This window comes from Varanus komodoensis, unplaced genomic scaffold (genome assembly GCF_004798865.1).
Source record: "Varanus komodoensis strain SLA01 unplaced genomic scaffold, ASM479886v1 scaffold10, whole genome shotgun sequence".
In the NCBI taxonomy this organism is placed as follows: domain Eukaryota; kingdom Metazoa; phylum Chordata; class Lepidosauria; order Squamata; family Varanidae; genus Varanus; species Varanus komodoensis.
Genome location: NW_025335269.1, coordinates 12,352,481 through 12,372,389, shown reverse-complemented (window position 1 = coordinate 12,372,389; position 19,909 = coordinate 12,352,481). Strand labels below are relative to the sequence as shown.

The 19,909-nt window shown below is 42.1% G+C and overlaps 1 protein-coding gene across 9 annotated transcripts in view; it reads right to left on the bottom strand.

The window, feature by feature from the left end:
• GLI3 (GLI family zinc finger 3) overlaps positions 1-19,909 on the bottom strand; it is a 476,769-nt gene that overhangs the window by 39,872 nt on the left and 416,988 nt on the right. For all 9 annotated transcript variants that reach the window (XM_044454104.1, XM_044454087.1, XM_044454118.1 and 6 more), the window contains 3 exons: positions 19,625-19,841; positions 15,875-15,991; positions 14,529-14,669 (listed from right to left, as the gene is read on the bottom strand). In XM_044454104.1, the coding sequence (XP_044310039.1) occupies positions 14,529-14,669; positions 15,875-15,991; positions 19,625-19,841 (475 nt within the window). The remainder of the gene's footprint in view (positions 1-14,528; positions 14,670-15,874; positions 15,992-19,624; positions 19,842-19,909) is intronic.

The following is a 19,909-nucleotide window of genomic DNA, read 5'->3' as shown; positions in this document are numbered from 1 at the left end:
AATTATAAACAGGAGACCACATGCTTTCACACACATCTCCCAGAGGAGCTTCCAAATGCTAGGGTCTTAGTGCCAACAATCAGAAGGCATTATGCAGCTATTCAGTTTTTTCTTCCATGATGGATTTAAGAAAAAGGGCAGAAAAACTGGTGGGAGAACAAGTAAAATGCATCATCTGGAACCCGCCCCACTCCACCTGAACAATACTATGGATGAGGCAGGGCAATATCACAATAAAAGCTTTGCTTTGAAATACCCCATGTGTAACATTTACTGTCTAAACTGTGAAGCAGCAGGCCTGAAAAAGGCTCTTTTGATGCCACAGCCAGGTAGAACAGAGCGTACTGACCAAGATAGGCCATCACTCTGCCAGGGTACACGTTATCTGTTCACCTGGTACAGTGCTCTGTCTGCCTCTGCACAGGGCTCTTACTGACTTGGTAAATTATGCCAAGGGAAGAAAGTAGTAATGCAGAAACTCATCATGACAGGCCCCAAAGCCACAAGTCCATGGAGAGCCCAAAAATTGAGGCAGTCAGAGCAAGGGGCCAGTTCTAGCAGTCTTCATCTCCCCTAGGAACAGGTCTTTCATAGGGTAGCATAAATAAACAGGAACATGTATTTATGTATTTATTTGGTGGTCTTGCCACTCTCTGCAATGCAATCATTGATTTTTTTTAAGTCTCTTGATAGCTGAGGATTAGGCCTGAAGTCAGAGCCACATGCCCTGCCAGCCATGAGCAGCTGTTTCCTGCTAGGTTTGACAGGTGACCACACCTGGTCATGAAGTTAGTATAAGGCGTAAATGTGTAAAATCCAGTCTGACTGTGCCCAAATTGCACAATCATTGCAGACTTTACCTAAATTAACCACTGTACTTAATAAGAAATTCCACAAATTAGAAGGGCTTGTCTTGTCATGTCGCAAAATGAGACTAAGATTAGAGGTACCAGTATAACTTCAGACTGCGAGTTGGAGATCAAATGTTTGAATGCACTCTTGCATTCAAAACAAACATCTGAGAACTGGTGAACTAGTACAGCAGAGAGTGGAATGTGCTACAGACTTCTCCCCTAATTTGGTGCTGCACCTTTTTTTGCAAATAAAATTTACTTGCAAGGACTTTTCACTTTAACATAATGGAACGTTAAAAATTGTACTGCCCTCCTGCAGTCTGTTAACAAAAAAGTCCATTCTGTCACCTGTTTTCTGCACATGTGGACTAGACCTAATTGACTCAAAATCCTCAACACCATAAAATGTGGTTTGATTCAAGATCTGTTCCTGGTATGCTGACTCACAATGTGAAAACGTGCCCTGATTTAGAATTATGTGGATGATTCGCACCCAAAGCAAACAGTGAAAAGACTGTCAGGAAATCAGCATCTGGATAACTGCAATTATGTCTGCATATACATATATAAATATCCTAGAAAAAGTATGGAATCTCATGGCTACTGAAAGAACTGGTAGGGGTGGGTTATGGGGAGAGCTAATGAATGGAGGGACATACCTCAGCTGTTTAATCTTCTCTTTCCATCTGAAAATTTAGCGTTTTCTTACCTGCCACTTCATTTCCCACTACTGTTCTGTCTTTTAGTGCTTTCTTGACACATGTAGGAAAGGGTAAAAGCTAATGAGTGTGGGTGTCAGCACAATATAAATTACTGCGAAGAGGAAAGTTGATGCATGGCTCAGGATCTGAAAGTGGAACGTCCGCCATTGTTTGCGATTATGGATCACATCACAATCTAATAGCAATTTTTATTTAATCAATAATTTCCATGCTGAACAGACAGGCCTGTTACAGAGGATCGACAAGTAGGTACTGATAACAACAGGGCTTGTTATTAATCTTTACCCTGCCAGCTTATCAGCCAAACTACTGTAAAAGCCACCACCAAGATGGATTTTAGAAGCTGTGTTTTTTTCTCTGCTCTCTCCCACCCCCACTTCATAGTGCTGCTGTTTTTCAGGTACATAATGCTTCATACTTTATACGAAAAATATATATTGAGGAACCTGGGGCTTGAATTACACAAAAAGGCAATTCATATTAAGCAATTTCACAAATCAGTGGGACCTAGCCCAGTGCTCAGTACCATTATAGGCTAATAAATCATACTTTCTCTTTGAGATGTCAATCGCCAAAGCCCTTTGTAAAAATGTTGGCATCTGTAATTCAGCAAAGCCTTTTCATCTTGAAATAAGATGCTCCAGACTGATAACAAGAATAATCCTCTCTTGATCAAAAAAAAATCTGCATTTTACCAATTAAAGCTGCTGCCAGAAGCCAAACGGGGCAGCATTGAGACTCCACTGAAGTTTATCTCTGCTAAACACAAGGAGGAATACAGTTAAAGCTTTGTTTCATTTTCAGCTTGACTACTTTATCTCGCTCTAAGAACTGCAGCATCTCAGCCCTGGCGGTACCACAAGAATGGTATATGCAGACCTCATACCTACACTACAAGCCACCACAGTTACCCACTCCTGACAAAGACACCACCCATTCATTTTCAAGATTAGACACCCAACACCTTGAAGAAAAGTCACAGCAGCATGCGAGTTTCCAAAAAGGAAAACTGCTGGATTTATTATACCATGATAAAAGGATCAGATGCGCCCTTCTATTAAAAGACTGTACAAACAAAGGGCATAGCAAAACAACTCCCATTCCACAAAACCTCCTCAAACACCATCATTCCCTTTCCAAAGTATGATGCAAAGTTCAGAGTCGCATGGGCTATACCAGGTGCCTATGAAATAAACTTGCACACAACCACAGTGCAGAATAGTAACAAAACACAAAAACAGTCTTGCTGGATCAGGCCATCTGACCCAGCATTCCGTTTCCAGCGATGGATACTCCAGATATTTCTGGGAAATTTACAGGTGGGGCCTGTTCTGTGGATCCAGTGTGCTGAGAGCAATACCGTCTGTGAACCTGTATGGTTAATAATCTTTTATGAACCTATCATCTAGGAATCTGGGGAATCTACGTTCAATACAATGTAAGCTCATGCAAACAATACTGAAATGACTGGCAACTCTTGCACAGTTCCCATGCTTTTCCGTGCATCTTGCATGGGACTTGCAAGCAGGCTCAGCCTGATACTGCAACAAAGTGCGAAGTAACTAAGCACTTACCCACATGAAATACTGAATTTTATCATTTACACATCAATTCAAGCTTTTTAACAGCAACGGTGGCAATTTGGTCCTTTCATGTGGAACATCAGGGGCTGTTTCAGTGTTGCAAATTCAAAGGAAAAGGGAGGCAACATTTATCCACAAAAAAGCAACCATTTGTAACAAAAGGGAACACTTACATAATTTACCCAGAGATTGTGCTAATGCCATTCTGCAATTATGTTATTTATTTATGATTGTGAGCCGCCCCGGGCTTCGCTGAATGGGGTGGCACAGAAGTCCTCTAAATAAATAAATAAATAAATTTCAGGCTCAGTAATGATTAGGTTAAAACCAACTAGAATGCAAACAATAAGCTTTCTCTTCAAGATGGTATATGTGTGGGGAAGCATTTTTTTTTTACTGGTGCCCAAACATTTCAACTAAAAGTAAGTTGGCCAAATGGCACCATTTTTCAAAAAATGTAACTGGATGCAATATGCTTTTGGTTGGGTCAGGTATCATCTTAAACCACTTTGGGTTCAGACTTGCTTCAGCAAAGGTGGGTGATATATAAATGTTGTAATAAATAGGCATCCTGGTTCAGCTGCAAATCTCTTCTCTATGTAATGCTTCAATGGAAATGCCAAGGTTAATACTGGATTGTCACATCATAGAGAAAGCCTTAGTATTCCCAGGAAGGAAGCACAGTATGGTTTTGTATGAATTCCAGCTTCCTTAATGAAATAATCCCTCTCACTATTTTGGGGATATAATGTTCCTTTAAAAATTTTGATCGGCCACTCTTTATTTATTATAATACTGAATTTGTTCCTTGCATTTTTTGTTCACTAACTGATGACAGTGGTTCAATGTTTACATCACTGTTGTGCCAGAGTGAACACTTATAAACCAAAACTACTGGAAAAAAAATTGCATGCAGATTTCCAAACACACAACTCAATTTATATCTCATTTCATTTTTTTTCCTACTTGTGGGAAGGAGTGATTAAGGATTTTATCCACTGGCATCCTAAGTTAGAATCTGGTTCACTATCTTCTTCACCCAACCACTTTATAGTTAGCTGTTTTAAGTGGGGACAACAGAATCAGACTCACGTTAAAAGTGAGTGATTGGATAGTGATTGGATGGGTTAGATATATCCCAAACAAACAAACAAACAAATGTGATGCTAGATGCATAAGCATACTCACATGGGCAAATTTAGATTTGGCTTTATCATATTTAAACAATCCACATCGGGATCCACATGTGAAGTATCAGTACATTAGTACTACATGCAGCCAGATAATGAATTCCTGGAACTCTAACACTGTTAACTATAGGAACAGTGACTTTGGTTAAATATGTCAGCAGCTGCATATAGCTGCGTAAGATTTTTAAAAATGTTTTGAGCATCACTTTTCAAGTTGGCCTCTGGTTACACTAAGAAATAGCAATTATGTCAGAAAGACCTCAGTTCTGATGGAAGCATCGGGCCACCATGTGGTTCATTTTCACCTACCAGTCAGATTTTGGATGGACACCTGAAAATACAGAGTTGCCAACTGCATTTGGCAAATGTATTTGTGCTGCAACTACCTTTTTAAAAAATTTACTGAAACAACAGCAATTTTTAAAAAATGCCTCTCAACATTCACAAACTTGGAAAGGCTGCTTGCTTATAAATTCATCTCTGATTACTACACACCCTGCCAAAGGCATATTTCACTTGGAGTAGAATTTTTTAAATCAAAATTTTTGAAAAGAGACATCAGTAATTGATCCTGGGAAACAGCTGTAGAATGCAGATTTTTCTAAGCCGACTTCATCTCTCACATTGAAGCAGAATCAGATAAAATACACCTAGTAGCCATAACATCTTTAAACCAATAGTAAAGATGGACAAAAGAATGGTTCGGTTCACATTTTAATGTAAACAGACCTAATTTTCTATCAGCAGACAAGCTAAAATATTATCCTTCAAAATATGCACTTTTTCTGAATTTTGCAAAGAAATTCACCAAAAATAAGTGGATACAACTGGGAAATGCACACAAAAGACATACATTTGTAAAAAATTAAAAATACTACCATATCAGGAAGAATGGTTGCAAAAAAAAGTATGTTTAGAAAAATTGCATTCAAAAGTTTACACAAAAATGCTACAAAATTGTATGCTACAAAATTGTATGCTACTTTTTAAAAGACTAAATCCCAACTTTCACGACAAACAAATTTAAGATTAGAGGAATGAGAAACCAATATAAATAAAAATAGGCAGATTTGTCCTTTCCTAAGTACTGGTTGTTGCCTCCGGTACAGGAGACCTAAAATGCAATGAAGGATGCAAAACACCTTTAGAATAAAAAAAAACACACACTAAGAAACAGGGATATTCAATATCAATGGCACAATTTCTATAGACTTCACTGTTCTCTTTTTATATTACCTCCTCAGTGAGTAGCATAACTCAGCAGTGGTTATGCTAAATGTCTCTTAAGGCCATGAAAGGCATATGCACTGCAAACATATTTGGCTTGATGAGAAAAGATGCAGGCTGAAAGGGGGCAGGGAAAGTGCCAGGAGGTTATTGGCGTTGCGGGCTGCACATGCAAAACAGCTGTGAAGCGACCGTGAGGTGCGTCTGGAATTACTTACCCTTGAGACCAAGAACACTTACGCAGTTACTTTTGATGAGGGTTAGAGGTCTGGGATGTAATTTTCTTGTATATATTTTAACTAAAACATTCCATGTTATAGCTTAGTGTGTGAAAAGGAAGACGAGAGGGAGAGCAAAAAGTAGGCACTTGGGGGCCAGGATTTGCCCTTTTGCTCTCCACAACCATAGCAACAACACACGATTATGCTACATTTGTAGACTTGGCATCATTTTTCATACTGATCCCAAGAGTTTCTTCATTTTAGCTATATTTATGCATCAATCATGGTGAATTCAAACTTAAGACTTTCCACCTATCCTCTCCAAAACTGAGACAAGAATCCATGCCTCTTTTCATTTCTGCTCTTGCCTAGGGCTGGAGGGATGATCACAAAATCCTGAATGGGAAGTGAAAATGTCTCTCTAGCCCTACCACCATCACACATCTCCAAATCTTCAGAAAGTGCTTGTCCTACTCTCCTCCTGTAACATATCGTTTCCTTTACATATCCCAGATTTAACAAACGTGTAGCTCTCTGAAAGTAATGCTACAGGGGGCAAAGCTGAAAGCTAGCGAACGCCCTGCAATTCCAGAGTGTTGACACTATGGGCACAACTTTCACAGTGATACACACAGTTGGTGGAGGAGATGTCTTCTGCTGGCAAAGCTAGTTGCACAAAATGACTTCTCTACAATTTGATCTTGTTTGGCTAATAGTACCACCAGAGCTTTTTAAATTTATCTACAGATTTATAAAATTATCTAATGGGCAGAAATTAGCAACTGTGTGGTCATAGACTTATCCTCTAAGCATGGCTTTTATGTACAGAAAATGAAGTATCATTAATAGCATGAAATCCCATAATCCAAGGTCAGACAATGCTGGACCTGTAAGCACTGGTGTACTCTTGGACACCTTTCCTGGAACTCACCAAGGTGCCCTCTTACATTTTGGAAGGTGTTTTTCCCCAGTTCACAAAATTTCTTATGGGTAGCTCGGAGGACATGAAAGCAAAGAGAGGTCTTATCGCTGCTCCCATCTTCTTTTCTCAAGAATGAATCTTGGCAACATCTTGGCTTCAGGACATTCTTAGGAGATAAAGACAGGGGGAAGCTGCCATCCACATTTTCATCTACAGCATGATCATTTTGTGGAGAAGCCAAGTACAGTTTCTCTAATTGCTAAATATCCTCATGGGCCCAAAACTTTGCCTACTTTTGCTCCTTACTGCAGGAATAGGATTGTCCCTAAACTGCCCTTTGCTTCAGGTTTAGCTATAATGAGCATATGAAAGCTTGCTTTGCTATCTGACATTAATGTGTCTGCTTCAGTCTACTTGCGTTCATGGCCATGATTGCATGAGCTTAACTGTATTACTAAGTACAGTGAGTTCAGACCATGCTTTTGTTTGTGTTCCTGGCATTCCTTGCAACTGTATCAGGATCCATCCATGAGAAAAATCACTAAAGAGTAGACATACTTCCCTCAAAAAGAGCTTGCTCATCACTACTGACCTTGTACAATGGACAGCTGTTCTGGGGAACAGATTTCCAGATTGTACTTTTTGATTTAAAAGCCAAGCATGAGTTCAAGTCAGTTCAAAGGTGGTTAATAGTAATACCTAAATGGTTGGTTGGAACCCCACTTAAACTGAGTGTGGACATTAAAATATGCCTGAAAATTTGCCTCAATGCAGTAGGTTTCTGTGTCAAATGTTTGAGTATGCCTGATAAGGAATGAGCGTGGAAAAGAGACTCAGAAAGTTCTGGCTTAGCACAGCACAATGCTAAGTGCTCTGAAGTGCTTGCAATAGAACCAAGTAACTACTGTTCGTAACAATAATCAATATGGTATCAGAAGGTGGAAAGCCAGCTGTTTCAATGTCTTCCCTGTTGAAATCAAATGCTCGGACTCACACGACCAGTAATGTGACTTTCTACCTGCCTACAAGTTGAAAATCAGTATTCCAAGGGCGGAATGAAACAGTATGAAAAATGCATGAATGTTTTTCCCATTATCTGTTTTGTTTTTTAAAAATTCAGTTCAAGTATTAAGGGAGCCTGATAGGGATCAGTACCAAGGTCATGTCATGACTCCAGCTTCAAGTGATAGCCAGGGCTAGCCAAGTCTGGGGCTGCTACACAGCCAGCTGCAGAGCACTACCAGGTTTCTGGTAATGAAGCGGAGGCTGAAGGCCCTGAGTGAGTAAAACCCAAGCCAACTGGACCCTCCCAGTCCCCTTTCCTCCAATGCTACTCAGCTCCATTTCCACAATGCTGGTCCAACAGTGCAGGGAGTGTGCCAGGTGAGCAGCCCCAGAAAGGAAGTGAAGCAATTAACACCTTGGGGACAGGGAGGGGGAGGTGACTGTAACCAAGAATACATCACAGTGGAAAAAATGTCTCCCCAGTCCCTGGGAATGATACTCCCAATCTGGATCACCTTTCAACACTGCCATTTTTTTCCCAGACATGTAAAACTCCTTCATGCATGGTCTAGTTTCACCCTTAGGCTCCTGAAAGTCAGTTTTAGCTGCTTGAAAGAAACCTTGGACAACTGTTCCTTTCTTTTTTACCGTAAAAGAAGTTCACTAAGTTTATTTCATCTTGCCCCCACTCTTGTTTACCCATCCAAGCAGGCAACTTGTTTGGTTAATGTTCATCACAGACATGATCAGCCAGTCCTGAAGTACTTTTCATGACTAAATCAGCCTCCTTGAGCTGGCACAGGTCTGTAGCCAAGGAAATGGTAACCTGATCTAAGGCAGCATGTAGCAGTAGACTGAAACAATCACTTTGTGTTTTAACACCCCACCCCCACAAAAAGGTGCCAGAACCAACTCAATGCCATGTTGGATTTTGTCTTTGTGTAAATCAGGTTTCTGTGCCTGGAAATCAATTTTGAAAAATGAGACCTACTAACATTTAAAATATTCTGTTGGTGATGACTTGCTGGGAAAAGATGCAATGTTGATATGTTTTTTTTAAACCAATTTGATGCCCTTGATGAATGCTTCAGCAGATAAATATAAAGATGAATGTAACTGCAATTACTCATAAAAAGTGCAGGTGGCAAGCACTGTCCTAAGAAAGGCATTCACACCTCTTTCTTGCAAGGAATGGCATGTTCCTTCTGAGATCTTGCCTGGTACAGGGCATGAAGGAATCTCCTAAAAACAAAACAGGACTTTTGTCTTGTTTCAGAATAATTGTTTTTGCCCATATATAAATTTAATCAAATGACTAGTTGGGCAACCTGCTACATTTCACATGATCAGTCAACTAACATTTCCTTAACTAGGTGATGAATTTAACAGAAATACATAAGAAATGGAAGTTGACTCCAATCTGGCCTTAATACTCCAGCATATTTAAGCTCAATCAATATGCGAGCACAACGAAGTGCTCATCTAGTCCCCACTGAAAGTCATGATGTCTGACGTGGGCAGAAACATGCCCCATCATCCAGAAGCACAATCAGAGTTTGGTTGGGGTCACTTGATCTCTCTGTTGAAGTTAACTCAGAAAAGGAGAACCTTCAAATCTGTCATTTTGTCATGCAATTATTACTCTTCTGATCTTAGCTACAATGGAATCCAGCTCTCATAAAAGAAAGGGATCTTCTGCCACCAAATTAATTACCAAAACCCCAAGAAAAATAAAGGTAGACTGTCTTTGAATAACGCATAGTCTAATGTATTTTAAGCAAATAATGGTTGTCACAAAACCTGCAAAGTTACAGCAAAAAATAAGGCACTATTTCAATTTTCTCGCTGGCATTGTATACATACTTAACAATAACTTTGGTCTTCTTTACCTTCTGGGGATGGTATTTCTAAACAATCATTTATCTTGATGTCTAACCTCCTCCCTTTCTAGTACTTTTGTCTTCCTTGAAATGTAACAGATAACTAAGAAAAAAAGACTGTGGTAGAACGAAAAGAAGACTTAAGGGATGGGGAGGAATACGCAGTATCTTGTTAGCTTCTGGGAGCAGGAGTAAATTTATCACATATTTAAAACAAACTTGCACATTGCTTGGCCCAATTATAATATCTTCTGGGCAGAGAAATTAATTAAAGAGCAGAATGATAAAGGGCCCTGCAGCAAGTTATGTCTGAAAAATAAATAAGGTCTTTTTTGTTGGTTTTTTCCCTTCTTCCAGAAAGAAAGACAGATTTTCAAATGGTAATGTAAGTAGGTAATCTTTTTAGGAGTTCTGTGCATTGTAAATGAGACTGGCAGGAAACCCATCAGTCCAGGTCATAGTTCTGCTCTCCAACTTTTGTGATTTGCTAATGTGAAACACATGCATCCCTTTTGCACAAAGTTCAAATAACCCTGGAATTCCAACAGTGTAGCTCAGCGACTGAACCAGAACAAGGGCAGAACTTGTCAGGATTTAAGAGCTTTCAGCAAAGCCCTTCAATTGCAGTCAGCACCCCATTCCTTAGAAGGATATCAATTATAGATAGTGAGTTGCTTTAGCAAGGGGAGTCAGCGCTGTCAGACACTAGATAGACAACCATGAAGAATCATGAATCTTTCTATTAACTGTAAAAGAGAGGGAGGCTGGTGGCAGGGGCGGGGGTGGTGGCAGAGGGAAAAGGACGGATAGGTGCTATAAATAAGGCAGGCCATCTGAATACTTTAGCACATTACCTCTTAGTGCATGCATCATGAACATTTTAACTGAGCTGAGATCCTCAATAGCATGTGGCACTTGAACATAAGCACCAACTGTAGAAAATTGCAGCTGCTCTGAAAGATACCTAAGCGGACTGATCCTTCTTGTATGAGCCTGATGTTTATTTTATTTATCCATTCACAGCAAGGGACAGGTTGGAAATCTGTTGCGGATGAACTGATAACTACTGGTTCCATCCTGCATTTTTGCACAGCACTGAAAGAAGCATGAGTCATGGGAAAACAATGATTAAAGATGCCATCCACTTTCATCTAGGCTAACTGATGCCAAGGATCCTCAATATCCTAACAATAGGAGGGAAATCAGCAATTATATCAGTGGCATGGCAGTGACCGCAACCCACTTACTTGTTGATCAAGTAAGCTTCGAAACAATGCTGTTCAAACAATGCTTTTCAAACCCTTAGAGAACTCCTCATATCCTGGATCATCTGCCAAGGAGCATTCATGCATTGGAGAGGATCCAGGCAACTGCCCCAGAGTGAATGTTCAGTTTCCACACAGCACTGGTTGGGCATGTGCCCCACAGAGAACAGGCCTCCGAAGAACTGCAATTATAGGAAGTTTACCTGTCATGATGATGCTTCGTATCAAAGAATCCCTTATGTACATTCATGGAACATAGCATTTTACCAGACACAGACGGTGCTGCAGTACCTCTGGGAAGCATCCAATGCTGCCTCTGCTGCAGCAACATAAATGACGTGGTGCTGGCACACACCATTCCCAGCACAATACCAATTACCCCTGCCTGCATGCCAAGCTTTCCAGGGAAACCCCTAGTGCAGCAACCGCTACTGGCATTGTGCTAGGTCTAGTTTATGCTAATGCAGTATCATGTACATAACTGGTTGTGCAGCACTGGATATTACTCATTGCTTAAAACACCTGTAGGTGGTATGGATGACCACTTACATTTCTCTGATTCACAAAGGAAGCATGGATGGTCTGTTGCTTAGGGTTCAGGGTCCAATTTTGATTCAGCCATGGCCTTCCCAGTTGGACTTCATCTACACTCACTGTTGTTTATTTGCAATATTTCTGTACTGTTCTTCACTACCAGAAACATTTTTAAGGCAATTAGCAGCAAAGGACAGGATACCTCTGATAATTAACATAATGACAGTACAATCCTTTACATATTAAAGCAACTACTGAGCAGAGTTTGTCTGAAGACAAAGAAGACCAAATTATGCCTAACAGGAAAATGCAAGTTGAGTTAGCCCACGTGTCCACTAGCCTTTAATGAAAAGCTATTTTGGAAGGAACTCCATTTGGAGTAGGGGTGGTATATAAATGCAAAAATAAAATAAGGATCTGAGGGAATGAAGAAGTGCTACAGGAAGTAAATGAAGGCAAACAATTACAGTGGTACCTTGGCTCACAAACGCCTCAGTTCATGACCAAATTGGGTTGTGAACAGAAATTTCAGAAAAAAATTGACTCAGGTCACAAACTCTACATCGGGTGACAATCGTGATTGTGTCCCTGAATGACTGTGGTCGTGCTGTGGGGGCGGGGGGAGATGGCTGTGCTCACGTTCATTGCCCTACATGAGCGTGCCTGCGATCGCACCCGTCTCCCCCCCCGCCAGCACGATCACTATCACATGATTATGGTTTGGACTCTCCCTCCAAACAATAACTCCCCCCACCACCTAGATCAGTGTTCTCTACTGTACTGTACTTTGTTACTTCGTTTCACATTTTTATGATTAAAAAAAAGTTACATAACGGACCTTATTTACATTGAACCTTATGGGGCAATTTGACTTGGCTCGTGACCAACTGGGGTCACGACCAGAGTCCTGGAATGGATTAAGTTTGTGGGCCGAAGTACCACTGTATTTGGAAAGATATCAGAGGGGAAAAGAGCAAACTACAGCTTACACATAGTGACATGGTTTACATATAATGAAAACCTATAGGTTAAACAGCCCATGGTGCCCAGTGGCTGAACCACTGTTTGTAGATTCATATGTTACACTCAGCAACCTATGAAAGAGTCCCACATGAGTTGCTGAGTAAAAGCAGAAAAGGCAGACACACCACAGGCATGCCTGCTCATCCTCACCAGATCATAGGTTGTTATATGTGAACTATCCTGCTGTAGAGTTTGCTGAATTTGATTAATATTGATATGCCCAGACAAGTGCTTATAGTCCCTGGCAAATGTGGTGATTGTCCAAAATCTCAGTAATATAGCAGGGGAAGGTGAAGTGGAGCTATCAATATTCTCCTGTCTTTGTCCAAATGCTCGATAGATAGATGGATGGATTGATAGACTGATTGACTGCATTTGTATGCCATCCCACAGCCTGGGGGCTGAGTGGCTCACAGGAAAACATAAAGCAAGGAAATTACAGTCTAACATTCACAAAATGTACCCTGTTAGCTTTCAAATGTGAATGGAAGCTTTCACAGTAACATGTGTGATATTTAAATTAAGGCTACAATCCTGTTGTACAGTTCTGCACAGATGTGCATACAACTGCACCCTATTCATGTGGATGCATTATTGTCAGGATCTGGGCAACTATCAGGGCTCCGCCTGCTGGCCAAGCACCAGAATAACAGCCCTGATAGTTGCAGGATTTATCCCAGATTCTACTGCAGTGCCAGGGCCCTCACAAGTACCAGCTGGGAGCCCTGGGGGAAGAGCTTTTTAAGAACTGGCTCTTCCTTCCAGAAGCTGCCTCAGTGTGCTGCAATTTTTTGCTGTGTCTGGCACACTACTGTAAGGTACCTGCTCCTGGTTGTTTTGACTCATTGGCTCCTGCCCCTTGGCCTGCTCTGACTATGCTCTTGCTTATTGGACTACACTTCGTCTTGCCGCTCTGTTCATTCCTGGCTCTGACCTTGGCTTGTCTGAATTATGACTTGGACTTGGTTTGGACTGATGACAAGACATTGGCCTTGTTGCCTGAATCCTGGTGCCTGTATCTGTTACCTCCCTGGGCTGTTACAATTACATTTATTTAATTTGTCAAAAGCTTCAAGGAAACCGGGATTTTACATAGTACAAGAAGTTCAACAACAGAATTATGTTCTGATCCAATTCATCAACCCCAACCCTGCTGACCAAACATTTGTATTACTGACATGCTGGAATGTATTAGGCTTTGCTACATTAGCATCACTCCAAAGAAATGAGAATAGCATCCTAGTTTCACAACAATCTTTCAAGGGAGAGTATCCAAAGTGATACAGTGAGTCGTATAGCCAAGCAAGAATTTTCATTTGAATTTTACTGGGATTTATTTATCACTTTTATAAGCAACCCTTTTTCAAGGATCTCAAAGTGGTATTCCCAGGGCTGCTCTATCTAGCCTCCCAGAAATCCTATTAGACTGCTCAGTTAGACTGAGGAAAAACTATACCTTAAATGCCATAAATATATATGGGGCATGCTAGGAAGGTGGGAACCCTATGATCTATGAGTGGCTATGTTAGTTTAAGAGGCTAGCGTATTCTCTCCCACTGGCAATGCTATCCAGTTTTGTGTCCATTCATGGGAATAGCAGTAACACAACGTACTTTCATTCTTCTAAATAATCCACTTCAGCTTATTCACACAACAGAAAATTGATACATAAAATGCACCACAAATCTTTAGGGTTGCAAGGGAAAATTTCTCCATCTCTCTTTTCTATTGTTAAAGTTCCCATTTGAAAGGGATGGAGGAATCAAACTTGGCAAGAGGTTAATAATAACTCATGTCCAGCTTACTATTACTCAATAACTATCAAAGCCTCTGATTCAAAATAGTATTTTGTGGCTTACAGGATCAGAGCCATTACACTCTCTATTGAAGACTTTATTGAATTTTACACTAAGCTTTAGCTGACTGAACAGGTCAAACACTATAGCTCAGAGTTCTGCTTTATTCGCAGAAACTCATAAGCCCCTCTCCAGTTGGCAATGCTGTTCGCAAAGAAACTTGACTCAGCAAAGGGTCAGAGAACCCGACCCTGCAGAAAAGGTCACATAGTTTTTAAACCCAGTTCCTGAATGCCATTAACTTACATGCACTAGCTGCTCCTGCGTGTCAAACTCTCGTGAGCAGCCTTCCCAATGGCAGTTTGTCTCGTAAACTACTTCAGGCTCTTGCTTGCTTTCATCTTTGTCCCCTTCCTCTTTCACTAAGGTCATTCCTTCGGGTGCTTCCTGTGGGGAGGCAGTTTAGGAAAGGGAGCAGAGAGAAGAGGGAATAGGGAGAAAAATGAGAATATATTATGCAGCTTCAACACCCAGCAAAAACATGGGAAGGAAACCCCATATAGATTTTATGAACTCATTCAATGGGCTGTAGGTAAAATCCCAAGCTCAAAGAATGGAAAAATTCCAAAGACTGGAAGATGAATAATGTTTGTAAAGTGCTATGCTCCTTACCCCTTTTAAGAAAAGCTGGAAATAAATGTCTTTGTTTTCCTGCTTGTACTTTCAGTTCCTAGACTCAGCTGGGTCAGGGGGTGAAATGGGAATGACAAAGTCCAAACAGAACTCTTTGGGGAATGCTGTGACCCATTCTAAACTCAATTGGCAGGACAATGCAAGTGCCAATGCAAACAGGACAATTATCTTGGGCACAGGTGCCTTGATGCCAGAGGAACTGTGATCAACAGTAGCCACCTAACTACAGGTGTTAGGCAGGCAGCGTGATGCACAGGAGACGGATCAGAAATGGAAGTGCCATCCTGGAGACCAGGCCTTTTAAATCACCAGGAAGGTACAATCTGCCTCCAGCAAGTGGTCGAGTTGCCATCACTTGGCCTTTCCCAAGTGGTGACCTCAATTTGTTTCAGACTACAGCTCTCAGCTTCTCTGACAATAGGGCATTGGCATCTGGGGCTGACAGGAGCTGAAGTACAAAATATCTGGAAGGCACTGGGCTGGAGAAGGCTGCTGTTCAAACTCTGGGATTTCCTTAGCTATGAAAGCTTATTCCTGAGTATCACAGAGTGAAAAACAGAAAAGAAGCCTTATTGGAATGGATCAGGATTTGCATATGGATGCACAAACATACCAGTCATTCTAGACCATAATACTATTACAGACTGCTCTCAACTGGGTTCATAACGGAAGGCCCAAGGAACCAAAAGGTGCCCCAAATTGCCTCAACTTGCCTGCCAAATTCAGCAACAGCAAAACAAAAACATTTCCCCCTAAAGTGGCTATGTTAGGGCTATGCAGTACAAAGCAGGCCAAATTTAGCTTCAAACTTAGCCGTAACACTAAACACTGGCAGCAACAAGAGCGAACAGGCACCTCACAGAATACAGCCTGAGAGGGGCAAAATTGACCCTCGGACCTCCCAGAGTTGCCCATCCCTGGATTATAAGCTGAGAGAAAAAGCAGTATCTGTGGAGTACCTGCAATGTTCCTGCACCGGGGCTGGGGAGGTCATCATCTGGTTTGATCTTCGAACGCTTGTTATGCATCGGGTCCCCTGTACTACTCACTGCAGACTCACTCGTGGGTTTGCTCTGCTACACATATTTATACCCCAAAAGACACAATTAGGCCAACATCCAGATACATACCTTCAGACACAGTTATATGCAGATCATTCTGAGCAACCTGTTTTGGCCTGTTAGTTGTACCTGGTGTATGGCTGCCCTTCAGTTCAGTGCTGGAATTGAGTTTTCTAGGGCTGCAGAAGTATTTTTGATGCTCTCTCTTCATTATGGGAACAGTAAAATGGGCATGCAAGATGAACCAATATAAAGCAATGAGAGGAATTGTGTGCTCATATAATGGCAACACAAGCTGGCCCCTTCATGTTCCTACTTTTGCAAAACCAACTCTGGATTGAAGGCTATTCTAATGTTTGCTTCAGTGGGACAGGCTGTGGCTTAATGGTACAGCACATGCTCTGCATGGCAGAAGTTCAACATCTGGTACCTTCAGATAGGGCTGGGAACATTCCTGCCTGAAACCCTAAAGGGTGTCAACAATACCAGGTCATCTTTTGGATCAGTTTACATGACATGGCAGTCCACTGCTGGTTATTTAAATAATTATTAACTCACAATGAGGCTGTTGCATAAGAATTTAAGAAAAGTCATGTTGGTCAGACCCCAGGTCCATCTGGTCCAGCACTTTGCTGCAGGATCCCTCAAGCAGGACGGGTGCCAGACCTCCTCCCGCTCAAGCTCCTCAGCAACTGGTGCATGCAGGCAGGCTGTCTCTAGTAAAAGGGGTGGCATTTAGCCAGCACGACCAGTAGCCACCGACTGCCTCCTCCTTCATGAATCTGTCCAATCCCTTTTTAAAGCCATCCAGACTGGTGGCCATCACCACTTCCTCTGGAAGGAAATCTCATAGTTTAACTATAACATTAAATGTTAATATTATTGAATTTTATTTGGCCAGGGCGGCTTATTTTATTCTACTGTATATATTTTAATTGTTATTGTTTTAATTTATTGTGTATTTTATTCGATGTTGTGAGCCGCCCCAAGGCTTCGGCAAGGGGCGGCATAGAAATGTTTTAATAAATAAATAAATAAATAAATAAATAAATAAATAAATAACCAATCTTCCACAGTATATATTCAATATTCAATGAATATTCATATTCATGTTGGGTGAGGGTTACATGGGTTATGAATTCAGCAGCCCACACACAGGGCTTTTTTTGTCATAGCATGCACTGGAATGGCGTTCCGGCACCCGTTTTTGACAGATTTATCCAAGTGATTGTGAATTGCCCTGTTGGGCATAACATAGTGCCTGCGGGCTGCTTGTGTGTCGGTGCTGATTGTAGGCGCTGCCCTCGTCTCACCCCTTCTCCTCCCGAAGCTTTTCCCATTTGGTGTTCCCATCTCTTGCCCCGGTGGGGCCCAGACCTCTTCTCCAATAAACAGCCACCTCCCCTACTCTCTGCTTTCCATGTCTTGCGGTCTCCCTGCCGGGACAGCCCGCCCGCTCTGCCTGGGCCTGCTCCCAGCCCGCTTGTCTGAGGACAAGGGCCACCTCCTCACCTTCCCCCATCCTGGCGGCTTGAGCCTTGCAGGCTGCATTCAGACGGCCAGTCTCTGGGGAGCGCCTGCTGCCCTCCCGGGGTGGCATTTCCTTCGCAGGAGGTGAAATCATTTCACTCTCAGAGAAAACCATAATGGGGGGAGGCCACACTGAGAAGATCTTGCCGCATGCTGGGGAACTTGCAACACTTCAGATCTGGGGAATTGCTACTCCCATCTTACTTTGCCAGCAGGTAGGCTGGTTGGGGCTGATGGAAATTATAGGCCAGCAATGTCCGAGGGTGTGTGTGGGGGAGGGTGCAGGTGCTTCTGCTGTACTCTGAGCTTGAGAATGATGCAAGGGAACAGCCGTACATTCACTTCCTTGCACGTGTGCACACAAACCCCCCTGCAGTCTGAAATGTTAGAGCCCAGCCAACTGAGAGACTCTGCAGTGGGGGCGGTTTGCTTGTGGCCATCCAGATGTTGCTGGGCTCCATTAGTTTGAGACAAGTTTGCTAATGCAGGGGGAAGATGAGAACTGTAGTCCAGCATCAGCTGGAAAGCTGCAGCCTTCCCTCCTTTGTTCCACCACCTCCACCATTTTGCCCTGTTACAAGAGGACATAAGAGCACTCAGCTGCCCATTTGCCCTCGCTCACCACCCCCCTTTTGTGTACACAATCAAGGTGATTTTCAGAGAGTGGCACAGGGCTTGTTTATGCCTCTAAAGCACAGGAGGGTACCCTCCAGTCTGGACCTCAGGTGGCCCATGGAAGTGGCTTGTTCAGCCCATGGTCGCATGAGTGCTTACTGCCGGTGGCAACCATTGTGCAAAAGTGTGACCCCAAGACGTGAGTTCCGGCACCTGTTTTTTTTACAAAAAAATAGCACTGCCCACACATAACCCTAAAACAGGCCATGGGTTACTTAACCTCCAGATAGCTCATGCTCATTGGGTTTGCTTCATACAACAATCCATAAGCAAGGGTTGGATTTGCAAGTTGGAGCACATAGCATCACTATGAGTTAAATAGTGCATGTTGAACAGCACCTTGCCACGAAAACCAGGTCATCATATGGCAGCAAAAACAAGACTAAAACACTTCTAAGAAGTCTGATCGGCCAGCTGACCAGAGAAGTCTAAAACATGTGTAACTGTGAGATCTTTCTTGTACTATAGCACTTGTCTGCATATTTGCAGAAGCCAAGATGCCATATTTTAGCACATGAAATAAGCAACCTTGAGCACGGTTATTGCTTTTTCCTGTGAAGAAACAGGAGATACATTTTCTGAAATAAGCAAACAATATATTTGTCTTAGTGTTTCTCTCTTCTGTTATACCTCTACATTAGTATGTCTGTGTATGTTCTGCCTATTTGTTAGAATCTACTAAGGTTGAAGTGGGTATCATTTGCCACTTACCTATGTTGCAGTGAACCCACGGCACCAAAATAGCATCTTGGAATTAGTTTTGCTCAAGGCACTACAAGCCTACAGTTCAGCAATGTGAACTTTTAAGTTTTGCTTCCAAATGGACAACATGCCATGTATGTTGAGGAACAGAACTTATCAAGTACGACTGGGATTCAGAAGGACTACATGTAAGCATCCTGGCACACACTGGATCTTTACAGCTGCCTTCCCCTCTCCTTTCCTGTTATTCCTGAACGTTTTAGGACCATTTGGAATAGCATTCAATGCAGTACCAAGGGCATGGAACCAAAAAGGAACATCAGCTGTCTCTTTGTACTTTGCACATTTACACGGGCCTCTTTGGATCCCAACCCTTGGGTGCAATCCTAGAGCACTAAAGTCAGTGCAGAGTTTGCCACTTATTTCAGTGGAATATAAATTGCACTCCTTTACGTTAGTATGTTACTGCTTCCTATGCCTTTTGATTCTCAAACAGTAAAATCCAAAGTACAGAGTTTGGAATGATAACTGAAATATTTATAAAGGACGGAAAACACTCTATCAATCCCGAAGCATGATACTTCAGGTAATTTATAACGAAACACTGCATATACTGCAGCCCCAAGGTACTTGTTAGCCAATCTGCTCAGTGGCTGTGGTGATTAATCGCTGACATGACAACACGGTCGGCTTTAAGAAATAAATTAGCACAGTGTGAAGCATTCTCTTATGTTCCCTTACCTGTGTTGACTCCGATGGACCTGAACTGACCTGGACAGGATTCAAGACACTGGGGATGCCAGGAATAGGCCTCTGGGTAGGAAAGGTTGGAGCGGGATGGATGAGTGGAGGACTGTGTCCAAAGGCTGAGCCCAAGCTTTGCTGACGACTGATGATTTGTTGATGCATCTGCTGGAGGGATACTGGTGTGGGAGGATATGTGAAACTCAGCGCTGGGCTGCAATATGAGGGTTGTGGGATGGATATAAGTAAAATCAACCAAAGAATCAAGCAAAGAGAGGTGAG